The sequence below is a fragment of the Ursus arctos genome, unplaced genomic scaffold, assembly GCF_023065955.2.
Source record: "Ursus arctos isolate Adak ecotype North America unplaced genomic scaffold, UrsArc2.0 scaffold_8, whole genome shotgun sequence".
Lineage (NCBI taxonomy): Eukaryota > Metazoa > Chordata > Mammalia > Carnivora > Ursidae > Ursus > Ursus arctos.
In genome coordinates this window covers 29,635,184-29,658,299 of record NW_026623100.1, presented here as the reverse complement: position 1 = coordinate 29,658,299, position 23,116 = coordinate 29,635,184, and the positions used below count along the sequence as shown (strand labels likewise).

General features: G+C 35.5%; 1 protein-coding gene across 23 annotated transcripts in view; it reads left to right on the top strand.

The window, feature by feature from the left end:
- The window catches only part of WDPCP (WD repeat containing planar cell polarity effector), a 489,024-nt gene that overhangs the window by 140,163 nt on the left and 325,745 nt on the right, over window positions 1–23,116 (top strand). For 22 of the 23 annotated variants that reach the window (XM_057309423.1, XM_057309427.1, XM_057309428.1 and 19 more), the window contains 5 exons: window positions 4,422–4,506; window positions 10,230–10,277; window positions 11,124–11,174; window positions 12,707–12,777; window positions 13,041–13,100. In XM_057309423.1, coding sequence (XP_057165406.1) covers window positions 4,422–4,506; window positions 10,230–10,277; window positions 11,124–11,174; window positions 12,707–12,777; window positions 13,041–13,100 — 315 coding nt within the window. Of the gene's footprint in view, window positions 1–4,421; window positions 4,507–10,229; window positions 10,278–11,123; window positions 11,175–12,706; window positions 12,778–13,040; window positions 13,101–23,116 lie in introns of those variants that run through there. The other variant, XM_057309434.1, reaches the window with a different exon arrangement.

Sequence of the window (23,116 nt, the reverse complement as noted above, 5' to 3'; positions counted from 1 at the left end):
CTCTTGCTGAGTATGTTAATCCAAAGGGCTGCCAGTCCTGCTTACTTTCTGCTGGGTATCATCCCCTACAGCCATTTCATTACCCTTATACCAAATGTTCCCTATGGGGGCCACAAAGAGGTCCTTTATAAATCAAAATGTCTCTCTCCCCCTTTTGTCCTGTATTTTTTTTTATTAAAGATTTTATTTATTTATTTGATAGAGAGCAAGAGAGCACAAGCCAGGGGGAGGGGCAGAGGGAGAGGAAGAAGCAGGCTTCCTGCTCAGGGAGCCAGCGCAATGCAGGGCTCCATCCCAGGACCCTGGGATCGTGACCTGAGCTGAAGGCAGATGCTTAACTGACTGAGCCATCCAGGAGCCCCTGCCTGCATTTTTTAGTGGGAAACTGAAGCAGTATCGTTTGTATATCAGAGCATTTTGAGAAATAGGGCATTTTTCTCAGTCTTCGCACCCCATTAAGACTAGACAGGCATCCTTGGTGCTAAGCTGGAAGACAAGTCCAGATCATAGACTCAAGCCTGTACTATTCTCAGGATTTCTCTGGATGTCTAAATACAAAGGGTCATGGCCTTTGCACTTGACGTTTGAAACTCTCCATGGACCTCATTTTACTTGTTCTCCCCCAAATTCTGTAATTTCTGAGTACTTTAGGACTTCTAACTTAGTAAAAATATGGGCAGTGGATCTCTTGGCTTTCAGGTTAAAAGCATTCCTTCTTCTTAGAAATAGCCAATGTGGGGATGCCTAGGTGGCTCAGTAGGTTAAGCATCTGCTTTCGGCTCTGGCGGTGATTCCAGAGCCTTGGGATCGAGTCCTACATAGGGCTCCTTGCTCAGCGGGGAGCCTGCTTCTCCCTTTGCCTACCACTCCCCCTGCTTGTGCTCTCTCCCTCTCTCTCTCTGACAAGTAAATATATAAAATCTTAAAAAAAAAAAAAAAGCCAATGTGGATTACAAGGAAAATTATTCTTTACTCTCCATTTCTGTTATCAGGGGAAAGTTGACAAATTCTTTATTATTGAATTAACTTAAATGGAAGAAGAGTTTCAAGTGCAGTCTGCTTTTGATATATAAGTAAAGGTATGGCCCTTTTGGCTTTAGCTATAAAATTTTTTCATATTTAATTTGCATAATAGAACTTTTTTTTTCTTTAGCTACCAACAGCTAAACTTCAGCCTTGTCTTTGCCCCCATTGTCATAAATTCTAATTATTGGTGTCTGAGTGAACACTAAATTGAAGAATGTGAGTTTTTATTTTCTAGTGTAGTCTAAAAGTTGTGACTTCTGTTGCTTAATATCAGAGGAAATATGGTCCTGTTTCATCACATCCTCTGTTCCCAGTGAAATATTAATCCATTTGTATGTCCTAATTCAAATACTTTCTCTTGTGTAAAAACTCCTCCACAAGTAGATGTTTTTCCCTCATAAAACCTCTATTGTACTTCGTACTTATTCTTTTATTCATTTCACCTTGTGAAATCACTATCCAAGGTGAGTGAGTGTATGTAATACACTTCTTGTGTTTTTTCCATATAAGTTTGCATAATGCTAGACATACTTGAGTAATACCAGTAGCAGCAACAACAATGGTAACAATAAATTAATTGAATAAAAGTGCCCTCAAAATAGTCCTGAGGTAGATACTTTATTATACCCATTTTATATCTGGGGGAACTTAGAGAAATTATGTCAGTTGTCCAAGTTGGCTAGCAAACTGAGAAGTTAGAATAAGAAACCAGGCAGTTAGAGTCTAGAATCTATACATTAAGCTTACTAACTACAAAAAAAATTTTTTTTTTAATTTATTAAGTGTTTCTTTAAACAAACATTCCAGGCCTCACCCATCCAAATGAGAAGGGTGCAGTTTATATATTCTAATACAGTAAGTATTTTGGTTTTAAAAAAGTATAACCCTAAAGTAATAATCCGGAAGTAAGCCTCATAAAACTAACTCAAAAGCAATTCCAAAGAATATGGCTTTGGAAATATTTTGAGTAATAGTAGCATCACTAGAGTCACTCCCAAGGAGACAACTCTGAGATAATGCCCAATTGAATTGAAAAACTTGTAATTAGCTTAATATCACTTTTTCTCTACTGCCTGCGGATAAGAAACTTCATCTTCTTTCATAGTAATGAGGTCCACTAGCTCTTATGCCCCATATCTGTATACAGTGGCAACCAGCTTCTGGTGACAGCAGGGTAGATCTGGAGACGGACGGGTCCTTTGTTTTCTCTAACCTTTTAAGGCCCTTTAGTTCAAGGAAGAGAGTGCACTCAGATCAATCCAAATATCTCTATTATTTTTATAGCCTGTTTCCTTGTTACCCTTTTCAGCTTCATTTTTCTATCACTTTCTACCATGCATTTCAATCTACGGCCATGCCTGGGATATGCCATCCTTTTACTCATACTACTACTTGTTCTCCCTCTCACACCTCTAGTTAGCCCGATACTAAGAGAGTTCTCTGGTTTCAAGCACAGATTCTGGAGCCAGTCTGCTTATATTCAAAGCCTGCCTCAATTACCTGCTGGCTGTGTGGCTTCTCAGTGCCTCAGTTTCCTCATTATAGGAGTAATGATGGTACTACTTCAAAGGGTAGCTCTGAGGATTAAATGAGTTAATACATATAAAATATTTAGAACAGTGCTTGTAATGAGGTCAGTACTTAGCAAGTATTGCCCCTTGCCTGTTATCACATCATCATTTTCTTTACCGTCATTTAACTGTGAACTCCTACGCTTCTTTGAGGTCCTGCTAATACTTCACATCTTCTCTATGGCTTTCTCAGAGCCCCACTGTTCCAGGCAGGCTTGGCCCTTCTTTCATGCTGTCACATTGTTCACTCTGCCATTTCAGTATTGGCACACTGAACATGCATCTGTTTCTTGATTATTGTAAATACATTGACATCAAATGTAAAGGTGAAGGAATGACGAAGGAGGTTTGTACTATGTCTAAAATTATTTTGGGTTATCACCCATCTGAACGGTATGGGAAATATTTTTAGTCACTCCTAATGTTAAAGAAGCTAGGGGCTTTTTCCTCTGTCTAAAGATGTCATAAAGGGGGAATGAAGCATGAGAGACTATGGACTCTGAGAAACAAACTGAGGGCTTCAGAGGGGAGGGGGGTGGGGGAATGGGATAGACTGGTGATGGGTAGTAAGGAGGGCACGTATTGCGTGGTGCACTGGGTGTTATACACAACTAATGAATCATTGAACTTTACATCAGAAACCAGGGATGTACTGTATGGTGACTAACATAATATAATAAAAAAACATTAAAAAAAATAAAGATGTCATAAAATATTTTTCAAGCTTTCTTTGATAGTCAGAAGTTCAATAGTTTACATATTTCTAATATATAGTGAACTATTCAGATAGTATAGTACTATATATATTTCTAAGCAAACATTTGGAAGTTATATAAATGTCTTTCAAATATTTGTAAAATGTTGACTTTTTTTCTGATTCATATTGGCCTTTCTCCAATTAGTCCAAACTAATGACATATTACTTCATGAGAAAGTATCAGTAATATCCATCACTAGCCCCTGATATTAAAACTGGGAGGAAATATTCGATGCACTGTTTTTTATCTTTTTTCTTTTTTAAGGAATTTGAGTAGAATATCTGGATCTATCATGACATGTAGATTAGCAAACTAATCTGAATGCTGATGTGTTTTTACACAGTTTACCTTTAAGTAAATGTTTCTTATAATAGTAGCTATATACCATTTACCTTGCATATTCCATTTTAATTAGCTTGTTTGTATGTGGGAGATCAAGATATTTGCTATGTATATTAAAAATATACCACAAAATGTGTTTTATGTAATAATTACCTAACAGATGTTTCCTTTTCTTAAATGTTTTAAAAATGCTTTCATACTAAATAATTCTAAATATACTCAGAGCCATAAAAATCAACAAGTTACTGAAAATTCAAATACATATATTCTTTTTTTTTTTTTTTAAAGATTTTATTTATTTATGCGACAGAGATAGAGACAGCCAGCGAGAGAGGGAACACAAGCAGGGGGAGTGGGAGAGGAAGAAGCAGGCTCATAGCGGAGGAGCCTGATGTGGGGCTCGATCCCATAACGCTGGGATCACGCCCTGAGCCGAAGGCAAACGCTTAACCGCTGTGCCACCCAGGCGCCCCTCAAATACATATATTCTTACCACATTTCTCAGTGAGATGGCATACTACATTTAGGAAGAGTGTATTTTTCTTTTTCTAGAATTTATTTCTGGATGGTTAACCAAGGATATGTTAAAATACGAATAAACGTGGACCTCATATCTCAAATATGAGTAGTGTCAAATAATTCTGTTGTATTTCTAAGCGATCTTGATTTTATTGACAATAGAAGATAATTAATTGGCATCTCTTTTTAACTATTTTTTAAACAGGACAGAGATTTCTTCTGCCATCAGATGTCTTTCTGCTTGACTGAACTGCACCTGTGGTCTTTGAAGAATACCTTATACATTGGGGGTAAATGAGCTCTGGGTTAATATTGTTCAAATATAAGTTATAACATTGTAAGTAAGTACTAGCAAAAGTTACAGCCTGGATTCTCTGGCTAGAGTTGCATTATTTTCTCATACTTAATGAAAAATTGGCTACTGAAAAATAATTCTTTTTAGTTATTTTAAATAAGTTATTTTTTCAGCTTGAGTTAGACTTTCTGTTGTGAAATTAATTTTATTGGCCTAATATTTGTTTCCTTTTAGGGTACATTCATGTTCAATTTTTTCTTGGGATTGTTCATAATGACTGATTTATATTCATAAATATTTGCAGGCTGGTAAAGGTATTTCTGTTTGATATTAAGATAATATTTGGTAACGGTATTTCTGTTTGATATTAAGATAATATTTCAAACATACAGCTAAGATGTACAATTAATTATGTTCATGTTCTTTCACATTTTTGGAGATAGGAGTAATGTAAGTATGTTCTAATGATGCTTATTAGTATTATAGCATAAAGTATGTATTGTTAGGAAACATCTTTTAAAAAGTCTTCTCCTCTTTGATTATTCAAAACAACTCTAGTATTTAGGAGGAGAGTTTTATTTATATGCCTTTAGCATCATTACTAAGAAAATTGTTTGCCTTGCAAATGTAATTATGATTTCACTAAGTTTACTTTGCTTAAATGTACTAAGGATAGAATAAGGTAGATTTAACACACATTTGCTTCCTCCCCAAATTCTTCTAAAATGAGAATAAATGAATTAAAATAAAGAAGGCATAAACCCACAAGGACTAAGGGAATAGGAGAGGAGACAATTGCAATTGGGCAATTTATGGAAGATGGAAGGGATGGAGGAATTAGCAAAGCTTAAAAATCTGAATATCAAATGTCTACAGAAGAGAATTCCAAAGACAAAAATTCTAGAAAGACACAGAAATTTGAGAAGCCAGATACTGCAGAAGGACAGGAATTCAGCATGAGGGTGACATCAAAGGGACTTGAAAGTTTGCTTAAGAAGTAGTGAGACACCGCTCATACCTGTGGAAGTATTTAATTAGAGAGGCTCTAGACTTGGAGACATCATCCCCAGGAAAAGAAGACGGGGGAAATGTGCTGAAGTGAAAACAGTGATGAAGTGAAAACCTACATACTAATGGGTGAAGTCCTCTTAATCTCATTTGATTCTGAAATGTGTCGCAGCCAGTTATATACTTTACAAGAAAAGGAGTTTGAGGGCCTGGAGCAACTGCATGACCCCAGAGAAAAGACCTATTGACATTGACTTTTGAGGGGGTCCTCCAGTGAAAGACCCTGGTCCCTGGCTGATCAGTGAAGCCCACCAGTTGGCAAACCCTATTCATGTACACAGAGCTTCTCATCAGCTTTCTAGTGCCTCATTTTAAAATATGAAGAGCAAGAAACAAAATACAGAAGTTTCAGAAAACACTGGAAAGTTATTCTGACCTCTTGGAAATTAAAAATAGAAAAAAAATTTTAAACTCAAAAGAGCAAAAAAAAAAAAAATCGTCTAAGAAGAGAAAAAAAACACACACAGGAAGGAATTCAGCTTATTTCACTGCTAGTGAAAGTATAAATTGGTCCAACCACTTTAGGAAACAATTTGGCATTATCTAGTATAGTTGAAACTGTATGTCACCTATTGACCAGAATTCCATTCCTAGGTATGTACCCTAGTAAAAGCCCTGACACTTGTGAACCAGGAGACATGTACCAAAATATTCATAATAGTACTGTTTATGATGCAGGAGACTAGAAACAGCCCAGCAGGAGAATGGATAAATACGTTTATGCAACAGAGAAAGTGAATGCATTACAGCTGTATGCAACAGCATCAATGAATGTCAAGAATATAATGTTGGGCAAGAAAAAAATAAAAAAGTAGGTTGCAGAAGAGTACAAACAGTATCATTGTATTCAGAGGAAGTTCAAAAACAAGACGCAAAATTAAGTACTGTATTGTTTCAGAGAAACAATATATCAAATATATATGGTAATACTATAAATCAAATTAGGAGGATATAAACAGAAAATTTTAGTATAACTCTGAGAAGAGAGGGTGTAGACTAGAAGTAGGAAGGAGTACACCGGAGGCTTAAAAGGTAATGTGCTTTTTTTTAGATTTGCTGTTTTTTTATGTTATTAATCTTACATATTTTTGTATTTTATTTTTTAACATTACACATCATTTGTATTCATCCAATAATTAAAATAATTTTAAAATAAATGTTACAACAATATTTTTAGTATAACACTTTTACTTAGTAAAAAAATATACATATAGAAAAAAACTCTAAGGAGAGACAAAATATTATTAGGAGCTCTCTCTGAAGAATGGAAATATGGAACATTTAACTTTTTTGCTTGTTTTATTTTCTAAATTTTATACAATAATATATAATTTTTATAATCAAGAAAACATAATTATGTTGAAATATAAATATAGAAAAAATGAAATGAATGCTGTGACAAAAGATAAGATTACTAAATAGGAGAGAGAAGAATGCAGAGTCTCAACATTAGGAATTCTACACTTAATTATTATTCTGGGAAAAGCAGCAAAGAGGAAGCGATGAAATTATCAAAGAAATATTACTAGAAGTTTTCCTAGTACTAAGAAAATGAGTTTATAGGTTGAAAAGGCCTGTAAGTACTGAACACAATGAATGGAAAAAGACATATATGAAGGCACATCAGTGTGGAATTTCAGAACACTGAGCATAAAGAAAAAATTCATAGACCTTACAGCAAAAAAAGAACAAATGGATCACATACAAAGGGTTGGAACTCAGATTGCCCTTGGCCTTTTTAACACCAGTAGTGAAAGCTATGAGGCAATGGAATGATGTCTTCAAAATTCAGAGAGAAGTTATTTCCAACTTAGTATTCTTTTCCCAGCCAGTCAGTCAGTTGTGAGAAGACATTTTCAGCTATGTAAATACTCACTAAATTTACCTTCCTTTTCTCATTAAACTACCAGAACATTTGTGTCTTGCCAAACAAGGGAATTAAACCAAGACAGAAGAAGACATACCTGTCTAGTCAGGAAAATAGACGGTCTATGCATCAGACCTAGAAGTTAGGCAGTCCAGAATGGTACAGGAGCACAAGGCTCTAGGGGAGATGTTGTCAATGAAAAAATTATACTGATTCATTGATATGTCAAATAATAAAGATTAATTAGTGTTAACATTCTTAAAAAAGATTTTATTTATTTGAGAGAGAGAGAGAGAGCACAACCCCTGGGGGGGGGGCGGAGAGCAGAGAGAGAGGAAGGAGCAGACTCCCCACTGAGCTGGGTGCCCGATGCGGGACTCAGTCCCAGGATCCTGGGATCCTGACCTGAGCTAAAGGCAGATGCTTCACTGACTGAGCCACCCAGTCACCTGTGTTAACATTTTTTTTTTTAAGCAAATAAAAAACAAGGCAATTTTTAACATCAGGGAAGTTGTGTAAAAAAAAAGGAAATGCAATCATAGTGTACCTACCCCATGGTTTGGTTGTGAATGGTATTTGTGTATTCATTAATATTATAAGCACTGACTTAACCAAAAATTGTGCTCTAATTATATTGGGAGGATGGGGAGAAGTGTAAGTTAAGTGTTTGTAGGTAGGGCGGGGTACGCAGTGGTAAAAGATAACTGAATTCTCAATTTCCATATTGGATAGGCAATAGAGAATATCTACAACTGAAGAATCAAGAAAAAATAGAGTGAGAAAACTGTTTATAAATACGGAGGTATATACAGAAGAAACAGCTCATAATTGAAAATACTTATCTCTAAGGAGGAGGTATCAAGGGCTGGAAGGCTTACAGTGTGGCAGTGTTGCTTATGTTGAAAGACTTGAGCGGTATACCTGGATTTTTTAACGCCCTGCGCATGTTTGAATTAGATATTTTAAAAAGATCAAAAGCCAAAAATAGCCATCTTTTTATACCCCCAAAGACATTGGTAATGTCCTAATTAGTGATATTTTTCTAGAAAACTCAAAATGGTATCAATGCAAATATTCTTTAAAAAGAAGTGTGAGGGGCACCTGAATGGCTCAGTCAGTAGATCTTGTGACTCTTGATCTTGGGGTGGTGGATTCGACCCCCCCAATGGGTGTAGAGATTACTTAAATAAAAAACTTAAAAAAAAAAAAAAGAATTCTGGTCCTTTATGGTCTTCATACTTCTAGAGTTGTAAATATTTGGCTGCATCTGATGATGGACTATTGTACTAGAGAATATTGCCTGTGTTTATAATGGTTCTTAGATTAAAAAAAAAAAACCCACCTTTTTATTGAAGTATAGCATACATATTGAAAAGTATAAAGATCATGAGGGCATGTTTTGAACTATCAAAAAATGAACTCAACCATAAAATCATCACCCAAGAAATAAAATATTATCAGTATCTTAGGAGTCCTACTTATGACCTTTCCCAGTCACCCCTTATTAGATATTTGCAATCTATCCAATAGAAATAAACTATATTCTTTAAAATTTATGTCCTGGGGTATGGCGGGCTCATTTGGTAGAGCATTTGACTCGATCTCAGGGTTGTAAGTTTGAGCCCCACATTGGATATAGAGATTACTTGAAAATAAAATCTTAAAAAAATTGTCCCAATTAGTGGCATGATGAATAGAATGGAGCTTTAATAAGTACACAGGATTGACTACTTTGGAAAACTCTACTTAAAAAGTTAATTATATTGGGTGCCTGGCTGGCTCAGTTGATGGAGCATGTGACCCTTGATCTTGGGGTTGTGAGTTTGAGCCCCATGATGGGTGTAGAGAGTACTTAAATAAATAAATAAGTCTTAAAAAAATAAAAATAAAAATTATAACTGTAATACATTTTTTGTTTTTGAAGTTTCATGTTTCAGTTTGAGAAAGTTTGGAGCAATCAGTCACTAGGGGGCAGCCTGTACTGCTTCCACTTCTTTAGAAACAGTTGTGTCCTTTTGTTAGTAACTAGAATTTTTTTGTGTGGAGGGAAACAACTTTTACTTCAAAGAAAAAGATATTTCACTATTCACAGATAGGAATAAAATGGACACAATTATTTGATTTTCCTGTAATTCATTTGCAAGGACAGAGTACTTGGTTAAATCACTCTCGACATCTAGGAAGCCTTGCTTTGCTTTTGTACCCCCAGGAGAGCAGCTGAATTTGAATGCGTTTGGAGGGTGTTTTGAGTCTCGGCAAGCTTCAGATAACTTAGCCATTCTTTCCTCTAATTTTCTCTTTCTGTCCTGCAAATTTCCCCCAAGGACGATACTAGATCCAAGCTAAACTAAAGAGAAGAAAGCAATAGCTCAGAATCCAACAGGACATTTTTTTTTCCATCCTCTAATTTCATGTGGCATTGCTTAGTGGCAGTTCCTTTTGGTAGCACCCTGTGAAAAATATCAGAGGAAGTGTGAAAGAGAAAAGTTGGTCTTCCTTGATTTCAGGTTTTTTTTTTTTTTAACTACTCCTTTCCTCATGTCCTTCTAGTTTTATGTAAAGCTTTTTAAATTAGATTGATAAACTTTCCAGTTCCTACATCTCCCTAGAATAAATGAAATCATGTCCAGATACTTTTGAACGTATTTATTTCTAGTAACATAAAAAGATTTTTTCTGTCCTTGCCTACCTGCCCCGTAACTCCAGTCCTGCCATATAATATGGTTTGGCTTCTTATTCTCCAGAACTTTTTACCATAATCTAATGTTATTTCTTTTCCACAGATAGAGACATAGGGATCTACCAGTATTATGACAAGAAAGACCCACCAGGTAAAGTATCTATTCTACTCAACTAATTTTTATAAATGAAATATTGTAAACTATAAAATATTGACCATTAAAAACTCTTTTTTTGAGCTTTAGATAAATTCTAAACTCAAAAAAAGTCATTTCAGTTCTTTAGAAAAATACTGAGGTTGATATCTGTTCTCTATAAAATAAAGCAATATTGAGAAAATGCCACAGAAGAACATGAAAATATTCATTTTACTGCCAATCCACCTGATAACTGGACAGTCTATTCACATTTATCTATCAGTGTCCCAGTAGAGGGCATTGTTAATGCGTGGGTCCCACTGTTGCTGGCCTCCTGGATCCTCACCTGATATCTGAAATAGGCATTTCTGAGTGAATGATCAATTTTCTTTATCTGATTAATCCTGTTAATCCCAGAAGTTTCATGATGGGCCAAAAGGTCTTTCTAGCTCGTTACTTCCTGTTTTGGTCTCTGTTGAAGCGGCCTTGTGTGGGTATCCTGTGTGCTTAGCTTGGTGGCTAATAGGCTAACTTTATGGTTCTGATGACAGACTGAAGTGGCTTCTGTTCTGGACTTGGTTGCAGTTCTCTTCCCTGTCTGATGAGATTGTGAGCTCAGGATATTGGCCTACCTGTTGTGCTATGCAAGCCTTTTTACTACAAATTTAGGAAGTACCTGTATGACATGAAAACACCCACATCATGGCATTTTTTCCAGCTGCCTTTAGAAAATTTAGCGTAATTTATTAGTCTCAAAATGTGCATGGTATACATTATATATGTGCATTTAAAAATACAAAGTATTTTAATTAAAATAATTTCCACTTCTTTTTTCTTCTTTCCTTCTTTTTCCTGCCACAGTATCAGTGACAGAGCATGGTAACTTAGAAGAAAAGCAGAAGCTGGCAGAATGTAAGTTTACTTTATACTTTTTTTGTAATTATTATAAAACTGGAACTTTAATATCCCTGAAGATTCAGTCTTAAAAAATATTTTAAGCTTTCTGCACAAATAGGAAGTGTTCCTTCCAAATTTCTTATAATTATAAATTCCCATTGTTTAGGTATATAAACATATGAGTGAAAATTATATTTGGTAAGCATTTCTAATTTAGATCATTGCAATCTCTATCCAGTTTGGTAAGGGATATGCCTGCGTAAACATAAACTTTCTTAATGAACCATATTTATATCATTTAATATATTTAAAATAAGTGTACCATACCTAAAATCTGATAAACGTTTTGTTATACGTACCATGCCTGAATTGTTAATATGTTTTACCCATTTTGAGAATATAAAATTTGTAAAAAAAAAAAAAAAAAAAGAAAGAAAATTTGTAATGATTAGTATTAGCATTTTATTCTTCCTAGCCTTTTCTGTTCTCAAATATATAAATATATACAATATGGCTACAATGAAAGATAGCTTTTAATGACTTGAAATTAAATATAATCTAAGTTTTATTTGGAATACAGGTGAAGCTGAAAGTCCGACTTGTTCCCTTGTTTTAAATGAGCAAGTTGACATTTGATGTTTTTCAATGCTGTATGTTGTAACTGCAATATAAATTTAAAAGTTTGCACATATGCTCTATACGTCATACGTTATGTTTATAGAATGAAATTAATTTGCTGAAATAAGATATGTAGTAATTCTGTAAAATTTAAATGTCTGTATATACTGTATATTATATGAGTATGCACACAGAATAAACACACATACATACAACTCATTTTTAGAATTATTATTTAGGAGAATTCAAAGATGGATTTCTTTTCATGATGAAGTAGATATGATTAAAATGAATGTAACATTTTGTTCTTAAATCTATTTTTAGTTTGTCTTAGGCTAACATTGAGATTCTACTAAATTTTATCTTTAAATGCATTTAAGACAAAACAAAGGCTTATCATTATTGAATTGTGTACATTTTAAAGAGGATCATTTTTGTAAAAAAGTTTTAATAGGTGATGCTTACTTTAAAATTTATATTCTGTGCATCACATTTTGTGTTTTTTTCTTTCCTCAGTATATCCATTCACTCGTAGGCATTTTCAGATCTGAGAGGGTTTCTTGCAGAATTCGGAATTTCTTTTGGATTGAACTTTTAATTATTTATACGAGAAAGTTAATTCTCTGGTAAAGAGTTTGTCATTTACAATAGGTACTAGATTCACAGGACTAGGAAACTTTCCCAGGGATTCTCTGAGCTGTGTTGGTTGTCATCATAAAATTATGATCACCGAGATTGTTTTGTGGTAAAAATCCTGTTCCTATGACAAAGCCTTTCAGAAAAAAGGCTGTTATATGATGATGGAAATGAAGCCCACTTCCTCTCAATTAAGGAGGTGTTTTATTTTAATCCTCCTAAGGCACACTGCTAAGCAGAGTTTCCTTTTTAAATCATGTTTAACTAACTGTAGTACATGTTTCATTTGCCAGCACGAGATTATCCATGGACACTCAAAAATAGACGCCCAGAAAAACTTCGAGACTCACTCAAGGAGTTGGAGGTATCTTTCCAAAAGTTTCAAAAATGCCAACAAACAAATCTGTTTTAAAACATCTTTCAACAGTTTTAATTTTCATAAAGGATCAGCTCTCCTGGTGATGATAGCTTTGCTTTTGTCTAGTAAGGAGTTCCAAAACAGTTGCATCTTTGTGTGGCATGCTTATCTTTTTTTTTTTTTTTTTTTTGTGCTTGCAAATCAGAGGCACTCTAACTGATAACAATGTGTATAGCCAACTGCACTCTCTCTTTTTCTGTTTCCTTCAGGAATTAATGCAAAACAGTCACTGTGTGCTGAGCAAATGGAAGAACAAATATGTCTGTCAGGTAAACTGGTTTGACATACTTTTGCAGTGTTGAACCAATGGAGCTGAAAACTATGCAGTAATTGGTATTCTTGTGTTTATGATAGGTGATGGACAAAAACTTTTTTGGAGTGAATATTTCATAGTTTGAATTCTAGTCATTCTAGAACTAACATTAGACAGATTGACACAGGCCACCGGGCTGCCTCATTAATCAGTATAGTTGTAATGACACCATGAATGCTAATAAAAATGTTTTTTTTTAATTTAGATTTGTCTGAATGTTGTATTAGATGTTTCCTGGAATAGATTTAATCATATTTTTGAGTGGAGATAAAACCACAGGACAGAAGGTTTTTTGGCATATTCCTCTAGTAAGCATTTGTGAGTACTATGCTTATGGAAATCAACAAGTGGACTAGAGTTAGACCTAACATAACAAGACATTTGCTCTTATTTTTTGAACCCTCTAAGTTGTGCTGTTGAATATGATAGCCACCAGTCACCTGTGGCTATTTAAAAATAAATTTATACTAATTAAAATTAAATAAAGTTAAAAATTCAGTTCCTCAGTTGCACTACCCTCATTTTAAGTGCTCAGTAGCCAAATGTTGTCATATAGACAGTATAGATAAAGAACATTTCCATCACAGAAAGTTCTGTTAGACAGCACAGTTAGGGCCTAGATAGACAACATGAGCTACATGTTGAATGGGTCTAGATACAGGACATAATAATTAGTGACCATTGATCAGAAAATAATGGACAAATGGCTTAGCTTTGTTTATCAGCTTAAGAAATTCTAGTTGCCTGGAAAAGCTTACCTGTTAGTGATTTAAAGAATCATTAGTCATATTCTACTCATACATGTAATTGAAGTTATATCAGTACTACTAATAATTATAACTTTTATGGAATTGAATACCCTGTATGAATTTAAATTCTTATTTGTTTATAATGTGATTTATTTTAGGTCTACTATTCTTGTTTGAAGTTTAGGCCTATGGATCTATCCATAAATCGATAATGTTGAATTTGTAGTTATTATGAACATATCTTAACTGAGTATTTGAATATAGACTGTCATTTTAATGGAGTCTAGTTTTTCTTCATTTTTTGTTTAAACTAGTCTACTTTTACTCATGAAGGTAACTAGTTACCTCCTCAAATGGCATAAATTATTTTTTTTGCAGAGACTGCAAGGCTGAATTAATATTATTAGCAGCATAATACTTTCTAAATTTCACTTAGAATTCTATTCAAAAGGATGAGATTATTTAAAAATTCATAAGTTGTTTTCATTAAAGTTTTAATCTAACTTTAAAACTTGAATACAAAATATGCTCCAGAAAGTTTTAAACTTATTACAACTCATTGTACTTCTCAATGCCATTACTCACCTTAAAAGCAGGCTCAAAATAATTTGACTGGAGGGCAAGCCTCCTACCCATAGTAAGAGGTCTGTCTCGTGGCCTCCACCCTCACTATTGCACAGGGTAAGTTGAAACATGTCAGGCATCTTAAAATATGCAGTGAAGCATCCCAATATGCAATCCTTTTTATTTTTTTTCAATTTTAATTTCTTTAAAAGATTTTATTTACTTGACAAAGAGAAAGTGCACAAGCAGGGGGGAGAGGCAGAGGGAGAGGGAGAAGCAGGCTCCCCGCTGAGCAGGGAGCCTGACACAGGGCTCCATCCTAGGACCCCGAGATCATGACCTGAGCTGAAGGCAGACGCTTAACCGCTTCACTGACTGAGCCACTCAGGTGCCCCTAGGCAATCCTTTTTAAATAGATGTTACTGCATTTTAATTTTTAAGCAAGTTTTTGTGTATTTGTATATAGGGGGAATAAGGAGGAAGACGTCCCTCACTATTAAATTACTTCAGTGCAGAAAAGGAATTTTCATGCTAGAATATATGTAAAATTACTTCCGCAATTTATAGCAAACTGACAATAGTGGTTTCTTAGACTGTTGTACCAATGAGTAGCTTTTAATATTTCTAATGAAATTTCTCTTTCTTTATGTTCTGTCATGTTTTGTGCTTTGTATGATTGATGTTACTCCTAAAATAGACCTTTTACTATCGACACATTCTTGATGTGATGATATATTTTAATAAGATGACTTGACCTCCACCCTGCCCATCCTGATTAGTGCCCACATCTTTAGGGCTTTTGAGAGACCTCCTAACATTGTTTATCCACTTCCTCGATTTCTAAACAAGACTGTGAGCTAAAGCTTCTAAAAATATGTGTGTATGTGCATTATTCTAAAGATCTCTAATATTACAGTAAATTAAGAATTTGGTGCTCAAACTGAATTTTTAAAAGGATCCCCTTAACCTTTTGTTAGTTGCAAAATAAGTATTCCCCAAGTTACTCAAGGGTCCTCCTTTTGTGTGGTGTGGTGGCTCCAAACATAACACAGGCTTAAATTTTTATTAGTAGTTTTCCCCATATATTTAGCCCTAAAATGGTGACAACTGACCACACATACTCTTAAAAAGGGGTGAAATTGGAAGTTCTTCAGTACCTTGGTGCTAACATAGTTGAACTCTCAGTCTTTGATTGTGGCCACTCCTCAACTAATGTAAATCTTTTACCCCCCAAAATGGCAAATTTAAGACTTACAGTTGTCTTCTTTTTAAGGGATCCTTATTTCTTCAAAAGGTCCAACTGTTTAGAAATTAGCAGGGTAACTACAAAAACATAAAGGACTTCAGAGGATACATGTTGAGCCTGGATTTTTCCCTGTTGATTAATGAGATTTTATAGGTTGTCATTATAACCAACACTTAGTTCATGTTGTTGATCCAATGACCTATAAGTTGTACCATTTAAGAGTAATTCCCTCCACTTGCAAATTCAGAAGTTTATAAATCAAGACTTACCTGTACATACGTTCTGTATGAAAGTTGTTTTTTAAAGTTGGTTTTTCAGACTATGCCTATTTCTAGTTTGAAATGCATTAAAAGTATGAGATGTAATTTAGAGTTTTAGTTTCATTAGCTATCAAAATATTTCTTTCTTCTTTTTGTTCTCCTAAAATCATTTTATTATAAGAAAGTGTTGAATAATTTCCACTTTGAATTTCTTAAACCGTTTTACAAACTATTCATTTTACAAAAGAAATAATAGTTTCAGCATTGGGAGACTATTAAATTGTATACCACTATGGTGGAATTTTTAAATTCTTTAAATTATTGTGCTTTACGTCACATTCATATTTACAGGTTATTGCATAATTATTTAAAAACAATGTAATCATTAAGATAGATATAACCTCACATACATTGATTTTAGATTAAATTATTTGAATCGTATATGTATAATCAGCTACAAAAGTATATGAAATAGTAAGCTGTACCCTGATTTCTTTCTATAGTAGTTCCACATTTCCAGGTACGATTTCAAAATGCCAGTGGAGCGCCTGGGTGGCTCAGTTGAGTTAAGCAGTCAACTCTTGGTTTCAGCTTGGGTCATGATCTCAGGGTTCTGGGATGGAGCCCTGCATTGGGCTCTGCACTCAGCAGGGAGTCTACTTGGGCATTCTCTCTCTCCCTCTTCCTCTGTCCCTCCCGCTGCTCATGCTTTCTCTCTCTAAAATAAATATAGCACCTGGGTGGCTCAGTTGTTAAGCATCTGCCTTGTCCTGGGATCTAGCCCCACATCGGGCTCCCTGCTCCACTGGGAGCCTGCCTCTTCCTCTCCCATTCCCCCTGCTTGTGTTCCCTCTCTCGCTGACTGTCTCTCTCTCTCTCTCTCTCTCTAATAAATAAAATTTTTTTAAAAAAAGATAATAATAAATAAATAAGTCTTTTTAAAAAATGCCAAGAAAAGATAGTTTTCTTTTTTTGGTTCTTATAATGAATTACTGGACATGCTATGTAAAAATATAAATTATTTTCTAAGTCTATCACAGATAAATTGTGAGTTTTTGGAACTCATTTTATCATAATTTCCTCAGCTGTACAATTGATAGTATCATTACCTGATCTTTTCTTTCATCAAATTGTATTGAAAATCAGTTTGGGGGGTGCCTGGGTGGCACAGCAGTTAAGCGTCTGCCTTCGGCTCAGGGCTTGATCCCGGCGTTATGGGATCGAGCCCCACATCAGGCTCCTCGGCTATGAGCCTGCTTCTTCCTCTCCCACTCCCCCTGCTTGTGTTCCCTCTCTCGCTGGCTGTCTCTATCTGTGTTAAATAAATAAGTAAAATCTTAAAAAAAAAAAAATCAGTTTGGGATAGGCCGGTGATGGGTATTAAGGAGGGCACATATTGCATAGTGCACTGGGTGTTATACACAAATAATAAGTCATGGAACATTACATCAAAAACTAAGGATATACTGTATGGTGACTAACATAACATAATAAAAGATTATTATAAAAAATAAAATCAGTTTGGTTTTCTCATAAAATAATCGACAAACCATGACTTTAAGTTACAACTATTAGAAACAGCATATACTTATATCAAACTTATCACACTATATTTATTGAGTGCCATCATTATGGGATGCACTAAGGAAGCGTAATATGTGGGCTGAGTCCCCAGTATAACCTAGTCAAGGAATATAGACACATGAAATCACTAAGACACTAATGAGTACTAAATTGTAGGATTCCAGGTAAAAAGATAATAAAGTTTAGTGAAGAGATAGTAAGAGTTTAGAGAGAAGGCATAGAGATTAGCCTGGCATTAAGATGTAGGATAAAACAGGAAAGCTAGAGGCAGTTTGTATAAAAAACAAATGAGATAGGATGATTATTTTCTGGAAATACCAACCCAGAGGGTTTCTGGACTTGGAGATGCTAAGCACAATACATAGCAGAAGTGAGGAGGCTAGACTGAGAATAAGGGGATTAAATGAAAGTCTGTATCTGGAATGGTGAGATCGTCCCCCTCTCTAGCAGTGAGGTGTATGTCTCTGTGTAACCTGTTTAAGGGAACCTTCTCTGAAAAAAATAAATTATTCCTCTTCCACCCTTCGACCCAGAGCAATGGCTGTAGATATCTATATTTGGTAGTTTCCTTTGAAAAGCTAGATGTGCCATCCAGTATCCTTATAGTGGAGGTATAAGTTAATAAGCCTACCAATGCACAACAAGCTCCCAATCAATTTTTAAAGAGATTTACTTTTACATATAACCGGAGAGGTAGAGATTATGATACTTTTGAAGAAATTCTCCATCTGTAAATCGAAGATCTTTATGTGTGAGTTTAAAACAAACTAAAGATAAAGAACCAGAGACAGTGTAATAAACAGAACTCAATTAGGGGAATTAAAATTAATCCCCCCAGAGATGTAAGAGGAGCTGTTGCATCTTTGAAACAAATAGGAAGCTATTTTTAAAAACGGAATCCTTGGGGAAAAGGGCAGGGGCTCTTGGGAATTAAAAATATGACAGCATTTTAAAAAAATTAATAGGAGAATCAAAAGAGAAAGTTGAAATATCCCTGTACTGCATAACAGAATGACAAAAGGACATATTAGTGAACAATAGGCAATAGAAGATAAGGAAATTAGAGTATTAGGTCAGAAGGTTTAATATCTAAATAATAATAGGAAAGAGAAGGGAAGAAACAAAAAATTAATAGAAGAAAAATTCCCAGAACTGGAGGGTGCTTGTTTCCAGTGTGAAAAAAACCATGACTGAAAAAAAATCAATATAAAGGCTTATTTTGTGAATTTTAAGAAACCAAAGATAGAAGATCCAAAAAGCTTTCAGAGTAGAAAAGAAAATAAGATACATACAGAGGAATGGGAATCAGACTTCCCAACAGCAACACAGAGAGAAGATAGTGAAATGATGCTTTCGTAATTCTGAAGGGAAGTGATTTTTAGCCTAGAATTCTATATGTAGAATTCTAAATTGTCATTCAAACAGGGACATTTTCGGACTTGTTAGCTCTCAAAAAAGTTTACCTGGTAGGTACTTTTCTCAGGAAGTTATTGGAAGATGTGCCATCCTAAAGCAACAGAATAAACCAAGAAACAAGATTTCTTAGGATCCCGGAAACAGAGGATCTTACATAAGAAGAAGTGAAGAGAAATCTTAGGATGATAACTGTGTCTTAGGCCTAGAAAGCAACTAGTCCAAACTGGGGCAGGGGACAGAAAATTCTAGGAATATTGGAGGGAGGGAAGAAAAGGAGCTGATAAATCTAATATCTGATCTGATACAGAACTTAAAAAAATAATAAATAAGAGAGAAGGGATATAAGAGAATTAAATCTTGATTCATGGTAATAGAAAATCAGTAAGTAATGACTAAAGAAATAACATATGGAAGACATTGCTAGTTGCTTGCCCAATATCCATTTTTCTTTATGATCAGACCCTGATGTTCCCAGTGGCAATGTGACCAGTTTAAAGCACTCATTTACCCTATTCCTTTATGAAGCTGGAGGTGGCCATATGAAGTAGCACTGACCAAAGTAAGCACAGGTCACTGATAGGACTTACAAGAAAACTTACTAAAGGGGCCAGACTCACCTGGGATGTGCTTTTTCAGTTTCTCCTCTTTGCTTTCTTCTAGTCTGAATCAGAAATATGCTGAGGAGCAGAGGCCTGCTTTTAACCATTTTTTTCACTCAAGACATATATATACTTTGTGTCTACTATATGCCAGATAGTATTCTCAATGCTGGGGGTACTAGTGAACAAAAAGACAAAAATTATCAATATTCTTGTTCCCCTGTGGTTTACATTCCAATAGGGAGATAGTCATGAAAATATTGATAAGTAAAATTTAGGGTATGTAAGAAAGTAAAAACTGTTAGAGAAAAACAAAGCAAGAAAGATAGGGAGTTATGCATGGGGGATGATGGGGCATGATGGGCCTGATATTTGGTGACCAGGGAAGGCCTTACTGAAATATCATGTGATTAAGATATGAAGGAGCAAGCAGTGGAAGATATCTGGAGAAGAGGGTTCCAGGGAGAGGGAACAGTAGATACAAAAGCCCTGAGATGGGAGTATGCCTGACATGTTTGAAGAACTAGAAAGAGTCAATGGGACTAGAGTGGAATGAGCAAGGAGAAGAGTAGCAGGAATTGAAATCAGAGAGGAAATTAGGCACTAGTTATATAGGACCTTCTAGGCCTTTGATAGGACTTGGCTTTTACTTTGAGTGAGATGGCAACCCTTGAAAGGTTTTGAGCAGAGGAGGAACTTGATCGAATTCACTTTTCAGTTGGATTGCTCTGGATGTTATGATAGGAATGAACTGAAGAGAATGAAGATGGAACAGGTTAGAAGTCTGTTGCCATGGTCCAGGTGAATAGTGGTGGCCTTGACTGGATGGTAGTGGTTGAGTGGTGAGAAGTGGCCAGATTCTGGGGATATTTTGAGTTTTGAGCCATCAGAATTTGCTGATGGATCAAATGTGGTAGATAGAAAAAATTTCTGAGCAGGTTGAAGAATGGAGTTGCCATTTATTGAGATGGGGGAGATTCAAAAGTGACATTTTTGAGGGAAATATCAGGTTACTCAGTTTTGGACATCAGTGTTTGAAAGGCCATTAGATATTCAAGTGGAGAAGTCAAATAGTTGAGAGGAAAGTCTGGGCTGGAGAGATAAATTTGAAAGGGAGCCACATGGATGGTGTTAAAGCCCAGAGATTGATGAAGATCACCAACGGAGTGAGTTTAGATACAGAACTAGAGGAAGCTGAAGGGCTGAGTCCTGGGGTCCTACAGCTTTTGGGAATTGGAGATAGAGAAAGGGAGAGATGGAGCAAGGAGACTAAGAAGGAGTAGCCAGAACATACTGGAGGGAGTGTGTATCCTGGAAACTAGGTTTCAAGAAGACAATGAAGTGTTACTGTTATGTAAGAAACCAGTAACAAGATGCCTGAGATGGACCATTGGTTGGAAGAGCAGGGAGATCACCAGTGACTTGGATAAGGGCAGTTTCAGTAGATGGTGTGGACAGAAGCCCGGTTGGAATATATTTAAGAGAAAATGGGAGGAGAGAAATTAGGAATTAGCAACATAAGAAGGGGTTATGTTACAAAGGAAAATGGAGAAATAGGGCAGGAGCTTGAAGAAGTGGAGTTAAAAGAGGTTCTTATTTCTTGTTTAGGTAGGAGAAATAACATCTATTTCTATTGGTATGCTAATGAGAATGATCTAATAGAAAGGGGAAAAACTGATGAAGGAAAAGAGGAGAACTAATTGCTGGCGTAATGTTCACAGGAAGCCACTTAATAAAGGGGGAGAGGATGAAAAGTAGGTTGCTGGTACCTGATGATATCATGGACTTGTCTTATCAGCCATGGACTGCCTAACTGCAGATTTCTGGTTCTTGAAGAAAAACAAACCCATTCTACTCAGTGATAGGGTGTTTGTTTGTTTGTTTTTTAGGTTTCTTTCACATGTACCTTAATGCTATTCTAAGTGACAAAGCATGCTTAGAAATGTGGGCATAGAGCCAGAAGGAGCTATTGTAAGAGTTAAAAATGGTCTCATTTGCAAGTGGGATGAGAGGCTGTGGCGGGATTAGGCAGTAAACAGTTGTTTTAATTCCAGGTATTCTTTGACATTTTAACAATTTATACGTGTATTTCTTTAACTGAAATCTTTTTTAAACACGTCCAGAGTGCTTCTAAGAAGCAGATGTCAAGCTGTACTAGGGGCGCCTGGCTGGCTCAGTCAGTAGAGCTTGCGACTCTTGATCTCGGGGTCACGAGTTTGAGACTCATGTTGGGGGTTGAGATCACTTAAAAAATAAAGATTAAAAAGAAGAAATCTCCCGGTACTACGAATGCAGGAAATTTATGGAGGAGATGTAAAAGATGAGGGGGGAAGGGAGCAAAAGTAGGTGGGAAGGGTCTTTTGACTGGGATGCTGCTCTGAACTCTGTGAAAGGAGCAGGGTATAAACTCTGTGAAAAAAGACTGGGTATTAAGCGCCTCAGGCTGTAGTATGATGCTGAGAAAGTTTCAGGGAGACTAAATGGGGGGTCCCTGAACCAAAGTTGCTCATTAGAGGAGTCCCCTTTTGAACTAGCACCTGACCATGCTCAGACATTGGCTGGCAGCCACCCAGGGAAAGTGTAGCTTTCGTCACTCAGCTATGACATAGGTTCCTCGCCTCCGGTCCCCCTGAAGAAGCTCTGAGTGCTGCACGCCCATGGCCATCATACCCACAAAGATTTACATTAAGAATAAGAACATGTGTCTCTATATTTGCACATATACAGTACTGCACCTGAGTAATCTTAATGTTCACCTGACCAGTTTAATATCATGCCTTGACAATTACTCTTTCTTCGGCAAAAAATGAATTCTTTTCCAGGAAAAACAGAAGGAAATTTTATATTATCTCTTGATTATCTCAATCCAAAATTTGATGACCTATGACAACTCACTGATACAGTAAATATTTATTCTTAAAAATACAGTAAGATATGAACCCGGTTTTGGAACGTGGTTATGACACAAAAGAAAATTTTGATCTTTATAATAATGTGTCTTTGTATCATCAATTAACATTTCCTTCCTGTCCTTTTTATAAATGGTTCTTTTTTTTCTTTTATTAATTGTTTTCATTTTAAAGCATTTCTTTAAAGAAATTGCAATTTCCCTGCCTCCACCCTTGGCATTCATGCCTAATAATGTTTTGGAAGCTTCAAGGTATTTTGCCCCAAAGGAAGCTGGTTCAGGACTATGAATTTCTCTCATATATTCAGTTATAGTTAATAGCAAATATATGGAAAGCTAAATGAGTTCAAAATCTGAATAATCTGTTTCTTGTTGATTTTCATATTTAACAAAATAGAAGCAAACATAGAAATGCCATTTATCTACTTTTTAAAGAGAAAGTAAAGTTTTATTACCATAACTAGCAAATGAGAAGGTATTTAATGCATTATATTTGGATACTTGTACTGAGATTTTATACAAACACCTAAGATATGTTTCACATTTAGAACTATATATTGGATATAGAAGTTGGAATGTACCAATTAAAAAAGTACATTTATAAACCAGGCATCTAAGGTTGGGTTTGAGAACCTAACAACTGCAC